Genomic DNA, 11,965 nt, shown 5'->3' on the forward strand with positions numbered 1-11,965 from the left:
ATTAACAACAAATTTTCAATTACTCGATATGTGTAAAAATATACAAAATTTTCGTGGTGTATTTATGCTTAATAAACTTCCACCGTTTCCATTCAAACATGAATGAGGAATTATCAATTTAGATAATTACGAAGGTTTAGGTACTCATTGGGTGGGTTATATTAAACATGGTAAAAACATAGATTATTTTGATTCTTTAGGAAATTTACAACCACCAATAGAATTAATACAGTATTTCCATCGTGATAAAAATGGGTACAATAAAGACATGAAAATTGAATATAATTATAATAAATATCAGTCGTACAATCAAAATATATGTGGTCAGTTATGTGTTAAATTTAAATAATAAAAGTAATTAGAGTTGGTGTCTATATATTATTTTAATAATGAATTCTTTAACAATTACGCTTTCGGGTAATTCTTCAATATTGAACGCTAATTTTTATCCACCAATAGATATTAGTGATGGGAAATATGAGCTTGGCTTGATTGATTTGCAAACCTTTAATTCAATTCAAAATATAAATTCATCGAATAATGCATTTTATTATGAAAAAAATAAAATTGAAGAAAAAATCGAAATTCCACATGGATCGTATGAGCTTCGCGCTATTAATGAATATCTACAAGATGCTCTTTTTGATCAGTTAAATGATGATGATGCGGATAATAGTATAGATCATATATTAATCATACGTGCTAATAATAATATATTGAAAAGTGAAATTAAATGTAAATATGATGTTGACGTTAATAAAAAATATAATATAGGAAAATTGTTGGGTTTTTCGGAAAAAAAGGAGTCCTCAAAGCTAATGAATTACATGCATCTGACATGCCTGTAAATATATTGAAAATGAATATTATACGAATAATGACGAATATAACTGCAGGAGCCTACAATAATGGTGAACTTGTGCGCACTATTCATGAATTTTTTCCAAACGTTGAGCCGGGATATAAATCTCGGAAACGCCAAATAATGTCATTTATCTGCCGATAATCGTGAAGGTAATTGATAATTTAACTGTTTCCATTGTCGACCAAGATAACGATATTGTAGATCTCAGTGGTGAAGACATTACAATTAGACTCCATCTATGAAAATGTTAATTTACAACAAAGATTTAACATATAAATTACAATCTCCACGAACTTCAGGAATAGTTGGAATAAAACTTCGAAATCAACACAACAACGACGAGGGCGACGAAGAAATATCAAAAAACGACAGAGTAAGCTGAATATTAAAAATAAAAAGTTTTTAAAATCAATTGGTTTAAAAGTGTTAAAATAAGAAGAAATAATGGTTGATTTATTAAACATTATCGAAACACCTCATTACGATAACCGTATCAATAACATTGAAATACACTCTTACAATCCATATGTGAATTCATTACTCAACCACAACGACGAAATATGCATTCCTATCCAACAACAGGACCTCGTTGTGTTACCAAGCGAAAGTTTATTGTTTATCGAAGGAGTAGTGTAGCAATGCGGTTATGATGACAGGGAGTGGGGGTAGCTGTTTTGTGGTGTGGAAGGGGGATGGGTGGGGATAAGACTCTCTTAGTATGGTAGTGGTGGGAATGAGGAAGGAAAGGGTATTATAGTGGGATCGAGTTTGGTTAGGGAGGCAGGGGGTATTTTTCACCCTATGTCACAAATGGAAGGTCTTATAGTGGGACCGAGTTTGGTTAGGGAGGGGGTATTTTTCACCCTATGATACCGTTGGTTAGTTATCCTACGGGGACCCTAGTTGAGGGAAGGTTTTTTCACCCTTCGAAGTCGATGGTTAGTTACCTTACGTAGCCTAACTATTTCCGACTCTGCTACACAGATAAACTAGCTTGAGTTAATTGCTAGTTCCAGTAGTCACCGCTAGGTGACTACCTTCCTTAATCTTCTTTCGCGCTAATGGTATGATTTTTAACTAAACCTATGCAAAGAATAACAAAATATCCTTTAAATGAAAGGATACAATTTTAATAGTTTCCCCTATTGGGGAGAATAACAATTATCATCAATTTCAGGAATATTAACATTTTTTATAGGACAACTTATTTAGTCCTAGCTCTTACTACACCCCAGGTCAGGTTCACTCTTTGCATGGAGGCTCTCCATTGTATTAATATTTTAATAGGACAACTTATTAAGTCCTAGCTCTTACTAAACCTAGGTATCTTATAAAAGAGATTGTGTGCAGTTTCAAGATTTTCTCAGTTCAACGTACTACTTCACTATGTCGATAAATAAATCTGGATCTGGTTTCAATACAGGTAAAGTGAGAAATTACTTCCACAAAATTAACAATGATACGTTAAAGTTTGATAAAAAAAGGAATGCATTTAATGCCAAGAAGAAAATAATTTCAAACTTAGAATGTGATGTTACTGATGAGACAAGTGCTGTGAATATGGCTGCCCTGTTACGTAATTCGATGACTGTACGTGATAGCTTAATGTGGGAATTGTTTGAATACAGTGAAAAGCTAACTCACTATTACCTAAAATGTAACCGCCTTGAGGAAAAAGTTACAACTCTGTTGAAAAAAACTGATGAAATTGATGAAATTGATGAAAAAATTAATGATATTAGTGAAAGAATTAATCAATTGAATGATAAAGTTGATTATATTGAAAATAAATTGGATCGAAAAGTGGAGGCATTACGGAAAGATATGTATGGTAGATTGAAAATTGTTGCAAATTATATCTCTAATGAGCACCAAAAAGTGGAAATCACGACTGCCAATGAGAAGAAAAGAGAAAATGATTGGAATTATGCTCTAAAGAAACTTATATTACCACCAGTGATTGATGAGCTAGTGTAAACATAATACGTAGTGGAATAGTCATGGGAAGTGAGGAGAAGAAACATGTAGTGGGCGGTAATTCTAAGATGCTTTAAGGGTTGACAAAACTTTTATCCTACGGTAGGGAAATGACTGACCTGCCACTCTTGGAAGAACGGAAACGTCATTGGTCCTCAAGAAAATATTTATGACCTATGCTACGTATAGTGGGAGATAGTTTTGACCTATGGTGAGGATAGTAGGAGGGATGAAGAACAATTACCTTGAAGAGAGGGAGAAATTTTCATGAAACATGCATATTTAAATAGAATTATTTTAATATAAAAAACGTAGGCATAATGGCACCATCGTTCGTTGATTTTCAAGGATTCCGTTTGACGGATAAGTCATTTATAATCAAAGAATTTGCTGTTATACAAGAACAAAAAGTATTCCATATTTTATTTTCACCGCCCTATTCATATTCGTGGCTAAGTGAAGAGGAGAGAAAGCGGACAGAGTAAGTATATGAAAAAGAAAAAATATATATTATTTTTGTTTAATATAATGTTTCTTTTTTAGCTGGTTCTTTCTAAATTATCACGACTTAAATTGGGCGGATGGCTACTCACCCTACTATAAATATAAAGATATTATAAGGAAGTATATTTATGATGATGAGGATGAGATTTTTGTGAAAGGAATTTAAAATACAAATTGGTTAAGAGATATTTGTAATTTAGAAATAACTAATGTAGATAATTTTATGTGGGGGATTTTGATTTAGAAGATAGCTTGCATAATTCAAATCTTCCAGCATGATTGAATAATGAAGGTGTATGTGCCTTAAAAAATGTCTATTATATGAAATATATGTATGAGCAAAAATCTGGAATATATGTATAACTGAAAAACGCTTGCATCTATTTTCTAACATGTCGTTACATGTCCTCAATGTTTTCTTACCCCCTGAAGTGTTTCAGAGATCCTTTATCTGAAGAGCTCAGTTTCCCACCTACTTTCCCTCAGTTCCTGATCAGTCCTCTCGAAGAAAAGAACAAAAGATGTCTCTACGAAATAGAGTTTTGAAAACGCAAGAAGAATATCGCGAGTGGGTACGCGAGTGTCGTGAATATATTCATAAACTCAGAATCTCTAATCGCAACGCACCTATAGAACACGCTGCAGAAAAATTTTACAGAAATTGCACAAATACAGTGTCTTCTACTTAGAGCAGCTAAGGATAAGAGTTATTGTTTGAATCATGCTCTCAAGAATCCTCATTTAGGAAATCAGCATAATTATCATGAGTGTGTACGCAAGTGTCGTGATTATATTCGAAGTTTAAGAGATGCTAATAGATCTGCAGCTCCCGATACAGTACACAAAAATCTGGCTGAAATAACTACTATCCAACGTCTAATTCTGCATGCGACAAAAAATAAGAAATCAATTGGAGCGAGAAAGCTTATTTGGAAAGATCTCGAGTCTTCATTTAAATCTCGAATATGTAGCGGAATGGTTGTAAATTATAATTATATAGAACCACGTGATTTTCTAACAGGTGCAAAAGACTTAGTACAGACCTACACAGAAAAAGTGTTTAATAATGTGAACGTTGTTAAGATAAATTGCATCTTTAACAGCCAATTTATTTGTAAAGAGATTAGTGATATTAAACATATCTCAACCCGCAATGCAGTCTTATACAAAACTAATAGTTTTAGTGATTGGTACAATACAAATATAATAGACAAAATTTTAAAAGAATTGAGTGAGTTTCAAGAGCGTGATAGTGGATGGGCGTTGGAAAAAATTCTGAATTTAATTTGTAACAAGGCAAATTCTTTTGCCTTGCTACAAGAATTATTTTTTGATTTTTAAACACCGCGCGCAAACAAGGTTTTTCTCGATCCCGGGTGGCGGCGCTGCACCCGAGCGCACAGCTGCTACGGGCAGAGATGAAACGGGAGATTGCTCATGCGAGGTCCCGAGGCAATCCCTACCGGTAGGCGGCGCTGGTGTTGGCAAACGCGTGTCTCAGGTCCATCTAACTCCTAACGCCATCTATCGGAAGAGACCACGAAGCACGAGCGTTAAGCTTAGAATAGGGTAAAACATATATGCATTGTTGCCAGAAAGCGGAATAAAGAGAGAGCGGAGATATTTTCTCGGACCTCTCTGTCTTTCTCGCTGTTAGCTTCTAGCAGAAGAGTCGAGGCAAAATCTTTCCGTTTCGCTTTGCCGAAAATCTACCAATATTCGATGTCATTTATATTTGCAGGCCAATGCCTTTATACATGATTTTTTCAGCATATTTATTTATCAGGATTGACTTATTTAAATCAATAATAAATTAAGGAAATGCGTATTTGATATATAATAATTATTTTAACTATAATTTCATCGTTATATTTCGCTTATTTCCGTAAAATCTGCATTTCTTTAGTTTATTATTGATTATTGTAAGTCAATGGCAATTTAAAAAAATTTAATCTTAAAAAAAAAAGAAAAGTACCGATCAGGAATCGAACCCGGACCCACGAATCGCCACGCGATTACCTTACCGCCTAGACCACAAGGCTTCTTCAGTGCACCGTAAACAGATAGTCTTTTTAAGGACTTGAAATCTTCTTTTAAACCATATAAATAAACGAGCAACCGACAGCTTTATTCATTATTATTCTGTCATAATGGTACACAAATTAAGGAATAATTATATTTTGAATAGTTTTCAAAAGCTTTTCCAATAGCCAAGAACGAAGATAAATAATCAACGCTCGCAGTTTCCGTTCTTGGTTATTGGAAAAGCTTTTGAAAATCTACATTATATAATTATTCTTTAATTTGTGTACCATTATGATAGAATAATAATGAATAAAGATGTCGGTTCTTCGTTTATTTATATGGTTCAATAGAAGATTTCAAGCCCTTAAAAAGACTATCTGTTTACGGTGCACTGAAGAAGCCTCGTGGTCTAGGCGGTAAGGTAATCGCGTGGCGATTCGTGGGTCCGGGTTCGATTCCTGATCGGTACTTTTCTTTTTTTTTTAAGATTAAATTTTTTTAAATTGCCATTGACTTACAATAATCAATAATAAACTAAAGAAATGCAGATTTTACGGAAATAAGCGAAATATAACGATGAAATTATAGTTAAAATAATTATTATATATCAAATACGCATTTCCTTAATTTATTATTGATTTAAATAAGTCAATCCTGATAAATAAATATGCTGAAAAAATCATGTATAAAGGCATTGGCCTGCAAATATAAATGACATCGAATATTGGTAGATTTTCGGCAAAGCGAAACGGAAAGATTTTGCCTCGACTCTTCTGCTAGAAGCTAACAGCGAGAAAGACAGAGAGGTCCGAGAAAATATCTCCGCTCTCTCTTTATTCCGCTTTCTGGCAACAATGCATATATGTTTTACCCTATTCTAAGCTTAACGCTCGTGCTTCGTGGTCTCTTCCGATAGATGGGGTTAGGGGTTAGATGGATGTAGCAACCTCTTCTTCTCAACCAACAAAAACAACATCTACTTTACCGACACTATCAATGCCAACCACAGGAAATACTCCAAATTCTTCAGGACCAAGGACCCTCACTTCGGAAGCATCTGCTGGACCTAGAAGACGGAAGCAACTCCTTGTTCCGAGAAATGAGAACCCCGACATCCGGTCTTAGCTCTATATAAGGAGTTCCGAAGATAGCGAATTCTTCTTCCAATCAGGACATCATCCGCTCATCGTCTACCAATCATTAATTCCTTGTAACAGTCATTGTGTTATTACTGTTCTAGTTTAAATACATATCATTCAAAACTCAAACGTTTTAAAAAAGAAATTTATTTAACACTGCAAAGTAAGTTTTTTCAAGTTCGCGCGGCAGAAGCGCTAAAATTGGTGACCCCGACGTGATACCAAGCTTTGCTCTATCACGAGACAATTTTCAAACCCTCCACATTGTTACGTGTTGTGCGGGAAGTGAAAATCTTAAAACTCTGTTTCTTAAGAGGGTCCGGGATTGCGTTTTTTGAAATAGCCACCGGTTCCGATGTCTTTCCCTCGTACGCCACCTCCTGCACGTGGATCGGATGAAGTCAACGGACAGCAGAATCCGGATCAGCAGGATCTAATTCAAAATGAAGACCAGATCATCATGGTGCCGCAGGATCAAGCTAGCATTGCAGCGATTCGCGACATGAGGCTGCCGCCTTTCATTAAAACTCGACCAGACGTTTGGTTTCAGCCCATAGAATCAAGATTTCGTACTTACAGGATCACTTCTGATCTCACGAAATATGATCTCACGCTCGGTCAACTGGATTCAGAGACATTACATCAGATAACTGATATAATCTGCCAGCAGCCAGAAAAAGATAAGTATCTCCATTTGAAGAATGCCATGCTCGCTCGTCTTTCGGAGTCAAGGGAGAAACAGCTCTCTACTCTGCTGAACAATTTGGAGCTCGGAAACAAGAAACCTTCGGAGTTGCTCAGGGACATGAAAACGCTGGCTGGAGAAACCGTGAGCGATGAGTTTCTCTATTCTCTCTGGATCAACAGGATGCCAGTCAATGTGAGAAGCATTGTCTCCGTTGCTGACCGTTCAAATCTGAACAATGTGGCCCAACTAGCGGACAAGATACTCAGTTATGCCACAAACTCCCACATTATGGCTGTATCAAGTCCGGCGAATGATTTAGTGGCTATTGAGCATTCCGCGACACTGCAGACTCTCGTCAACCTAGAAAAGAAGGTAGAGAATTTACAAAAAATGATGCAGAACTTGCAGTCCCAGCTCAAGCAAAGAAGTCGATCGAGTAGCAAGGGACGCAGCGAGAAAACTGGCGGAAAATCACATATTAATAGGAGCATGTGCTACTATCATGCAAGATTTGGAGCATTGGCGAACAAGTGCACTTCGCCATGTTCATTTGTTCTCCCTCAGCAGGGAAACTAGTATCGCTGGCTCCAGAAGAAACGCTGGGAGACAGCAAAGTCCCATTCCTAAAAGAAAGTCGTCTCCACATCTGGGATAAATCGACGGCCTGCAAGTATCTTGTCGACTCAGGTTCAGTTTGTTCTGTGCTGCCCTGTACTCCAAGAGATAAACATGAGAACCCATACCAAGGATTTCTCCATGCAGCTAATGGATCGGCTATCAAAACCTTTGGAAAAAAACTCCTTAGGCTTGACTTAGGACTTCGGCGCATTTTCACTTGGACTTTCCTAATCGCTGAGGTCCAAATTCCAATCATAGGTGCAGATTTCTTGGCACACTATGGCCTCATGGTCGACCTGAAGCATAAAAAACTTGTTGATCCTCTCACTACACTTAGCTCACCTGGGAGGTTTTTCAGTGCCACATTATATGGCATATCAACGCTGTCCAACGAATCGCCATATCATAAGTTACTCAAGGACTTTATAGAATTGACCTTGCCTAACTTTGGGCGTACTGCAACAAAAGGCTCAACCTGCCATCACATTATCACCACCGGGCAACCTGCGGTGGAAAGGCCCAGGAGACTGTCAGGTGAAAAGCTCGCGGCAGCAAAGAAAGAAATTGAAATCCTTCTGGATTTGGGAATTATTCGTCCTTCCAGCAGCAATTGGGCCAGCCCAATTCATCTAGTCAAGAAAAAGGATGATACATATAGAATGTGTGGAGATTTTAGGAAATTAAACTCTCAAACCATACCTGATCAGTATCCCCCACCTTTCATTCATGATGTGTTTGAAAAATTGCATGGTCATCAGATCTTTTCAACCATTGACCTTGCCAGAGCCTATCACCAAATACCTGTGGCCGCAGAAGATGTTCCTAAGACTGCAATCACGACACCATTTGGACTCTTTGAATATGTCACAATGCCATTTGGACTCCGAAATGCCACTCAAACATGTCAGAGGCACCTGGACGCAGTGCTACGTGGGTTGGATTTTGTGTTCTGCTATGTAGATGATGTGCTAGTGATGTCAAAAACTCCAGAAGAACACATGTGTCATCTTCGCACAGTTTTCCAAAGACTGAAAAATGCCAATCTAGTCATTAACGTTGATAAATGCAATCTAGGTAAAGAAGAGGTTATATTTCTAGGTTATCAAATTACTACAGGTGGGTACAAACCACCTACTACCAGAGTGCAAGCCATCCTTGATTTTCCACAACCTCAAGTCGTATCTCAGCTTCGGCGTTTCTTGGGGATGATCAATTTCTACCGTGGCAGCATACCTAGATGTAGTCAACTTCAGGCACCCCTCAATGCATACCTGTCGCACTCTATTAAAAACGACAGGACACCCATTGTATGGAGCTCTGAAACAATAGATGCTTTTGAAGCTTGCAAAAAAGCCATCACCACCACAACACTGTTGAACTTCATTTCACCATCAGCTCACTTAATCCTCACTACAGATGCTTCCAACCTTGCCATTGGAGCAACACTTGATCAAAGGTTGAACAATGAATTACAACCAATAGGATTTTTCTCTAGAAAACTTAGTAAGGCTGAACAGAACTACAGCGCGTACGACCGTGAACTCTTGGCAATCTATGCTGCTGTGAAACACTTTAAACACATTCTAGAAAGTCGCACATTCACTATTCGCACTGATCACAAACCACTTATTTATGCAGCAACACAGAGAGCAGACAAGGCATCACCACGACAGCTTCGACATCTGGACTACATACTGCAGTTTTCAGCTGAGATTGTGCATGTCAAGGGCACAGACAACAAGGCAGCAGATGCACTATCCAGGATATGTCAAATCACCATGCCTTCAGTGTTGTCACCTGCAACCATTGCCGAGGCCCAGTCTGAAGATGAAGAGCTTGCCCAGATTCTGCAAAAAGACACTTCACTGAAGCTACAGCCACTCTCAATAGATGCACACATTGTATACTCTGATATAGAGAACAATATTGTGCGCCCATACTTACCCAGTTCCTTGAGAAGGAAGGCTTTCCAGGTTGTACACCAGCTGTCACATCCCAGTGGAAGAGTAACTTCTCGACATCTCAGGGAAAAGTTTATCTGGCCTCATATCCGACAAGATGCCCTCAAGTGGACCAGGGAATGCCTCGCCTGTCAAAGCTCTAAAACAAGTAGACACAATAGATTAACACCTAGGCACATTGATGTACCAGATAGCCGTTTTAACCATATTCATCTGGATATCATCTACTTACCTGAGGTCAACAATCTAAGGTATTGCCTTACCATAATCGATCGGTTCTCCAGGTTTCCAGTAGCCATACCTCTTGTCGACATCTCAGCCTCAACAATAGTCAAGGCTTTCTTTGAAAACTGGATCTGCATGTTTGGCACACCATTGACAATCACCACGGATCAGGGCTCACAGTTTGAGAGTGCTCTCTTCCATGCTCTCACCGATGCTGTAAGTGCCAAACGCATTCGCACATCCCCATATCATCCTCAGTCGAACGGTTTGCTGGAACGATGGCATCGCACTCTCAAAGCTGCTCTTATGTGCATCCGACACATTCCTTGGCCTGAGTTGCTTCCTACTGTCATGCTGGGACTTCGCACCTCCTACAAAAGTGACCTGCAAGCATCACCAGCAGAAATGTTATTTGGGACCACACTGAGACTTCCAGGGGAATTTTTTGTGACGCAAGATGAACAGGCTGACCCAGAAATTTTCATCTCCAGACACAGAGAGTTGATGCGTGCAATTCAACCAACACCAACGGCTCACCACACACGGGCAAGACCTTTTATACTACAAAATTTATATACTTGTTCACATGTCTTCGTAAGAATGGACGAGGTCAAACCTCCACTGTCACCTCCATACACTGGACCATATCCTGTGAAAAAGCGACTCGATGACAGGAGATTTGTCATTCTCATCGATGGAGCAGAAAAAACGTTATCAGTGGACCGTCTTAAACCCGCTTTCATCGCTAAAACAGACGATGATGGAACTGATGAAGCCACCACAACAGAAAGTGCTGACATTATCTTACCTGATAAGATTGGAACAATGGACCAGCCGAAGAGGAATTACTCCAAGGAATCCAAGGTTCAAACCAACATAACCTTCCATACCAGTGGCGTACCTACAAGGGGGGGAGTAGTTGTAGCAACCTCTTCTTCTCAACCAACAAAAACAACATCTACTTTACCGACACTATCAATGCCAAACACAGGAAATACTCCAAATTCTTCAGGACCAAGGACCCTCACTTCGGAAGCATCTGCTGGACCTAGAAGACGGAAGCAACTCCTTGTTCCGAGAAATGAGAACCCCGACATCCGGTCTTAGCTCTATATAAGGAGTTCCGAAGATAGCGAATTCTTCTTCCAATCAGGACATCATCCGCTCATCGTCTACCAATCATTAATTCCTTGTAACAGTCATTGTGTTATTACTGTTCTAGTTTAAATACATATCATTCAAAACTCAAACGTTTTAAAAAATAAATTTATTTAACACTGCAAAGTAAGTTTTTTCAAGTTCGCGCGGCAGAAGCGCTAAATGGACCTGAGACACGCGTTTGCCAACACCAGCGCCGCCTACCGGTAGGGATTGCCTCGGGACCTCGCATGAGCAATCTCCCGTTTCATCTCTGCTACGGGTAGGTACTAGATTGTCCGACAACTTTTGTGGAAACGAGTCGTCTATCTATAAAAATAGTGAAAACGGTCGAAATCTAGTAACACTTTAGCTATAGGGCCGATTTCATAAACAAAACTTAAGCTTAACGCTGACTTAAGTTCGGTCTAAGCTAAGATCATTTTTCATCGCTAAGCTTGTGCTTAGTTCACAGCTATTCTCACCGTTAACTACACGTCTGTTCGTTTAAACAGAAATTTGCAACAATTTTTGCACTTTGTACACTTTTTACGGTGTCAACTTATACAATGGATAAGGACAGAAATATGTAAAGTGTAGAAAGTGTTAAAAGTGAAACCAAATAATACATAGTTTATTAAAAGGACAGAAAATTAAGGATGAATTGAACATAACCTAATAGATGTATACATGTATCTTAACACAGTGATAATAAGAACGTAAATAAAATTTATTTTGTAAGTTTAATATATTAAAGTTTGTATAAATTATTGTACAAGTATGGATTTTTAATTTTTACAATAAATGTTTCTAAGTTAGCTTTAAT

The 11,965-nt window shown here is 38.2% G+C and overlaps 1 protein-coding gene across 1 annotated transcript; it reads left to right on the plus strand.

Annotated features, from left to right (window-relative positions):
- Nucleotides 1-6,865: 6,865 nt before the first annotated feature.
- LOC136774920 (uncharacterized) lies at nt 6,866-7,774 on the plus strand. Its single transcript, XM_066729393.1, has one exon. The coding sequence runs from the start codon at nt 6,866-6,868 to the stop codon at nt 7,772-7,774; it is 909 nt and encodes a 302-aa protein (XP_066585490.1).
- Nucleotides 7,775-11,965: the final 4,191 nt, after the last annotated feature.

Source organism: Prorops nasuta, unplaced genomic scaffold (genome assembly GCF_024137725.1).
Source record: "Prorops nasuta isolate Cenicafe-Biocafe unplaced genomic scaffold, Cenicafe_Pnas_1.2 PNAS00007, whole genome shotgun sequence".
Classification (NCBI taxonomy): domain Eukaryota; kingdom Metazoa; phylum Arthropoda; class Insecta; order Hymenoptera; family Bethylidae; genus Prorops; species Prorops nasuta.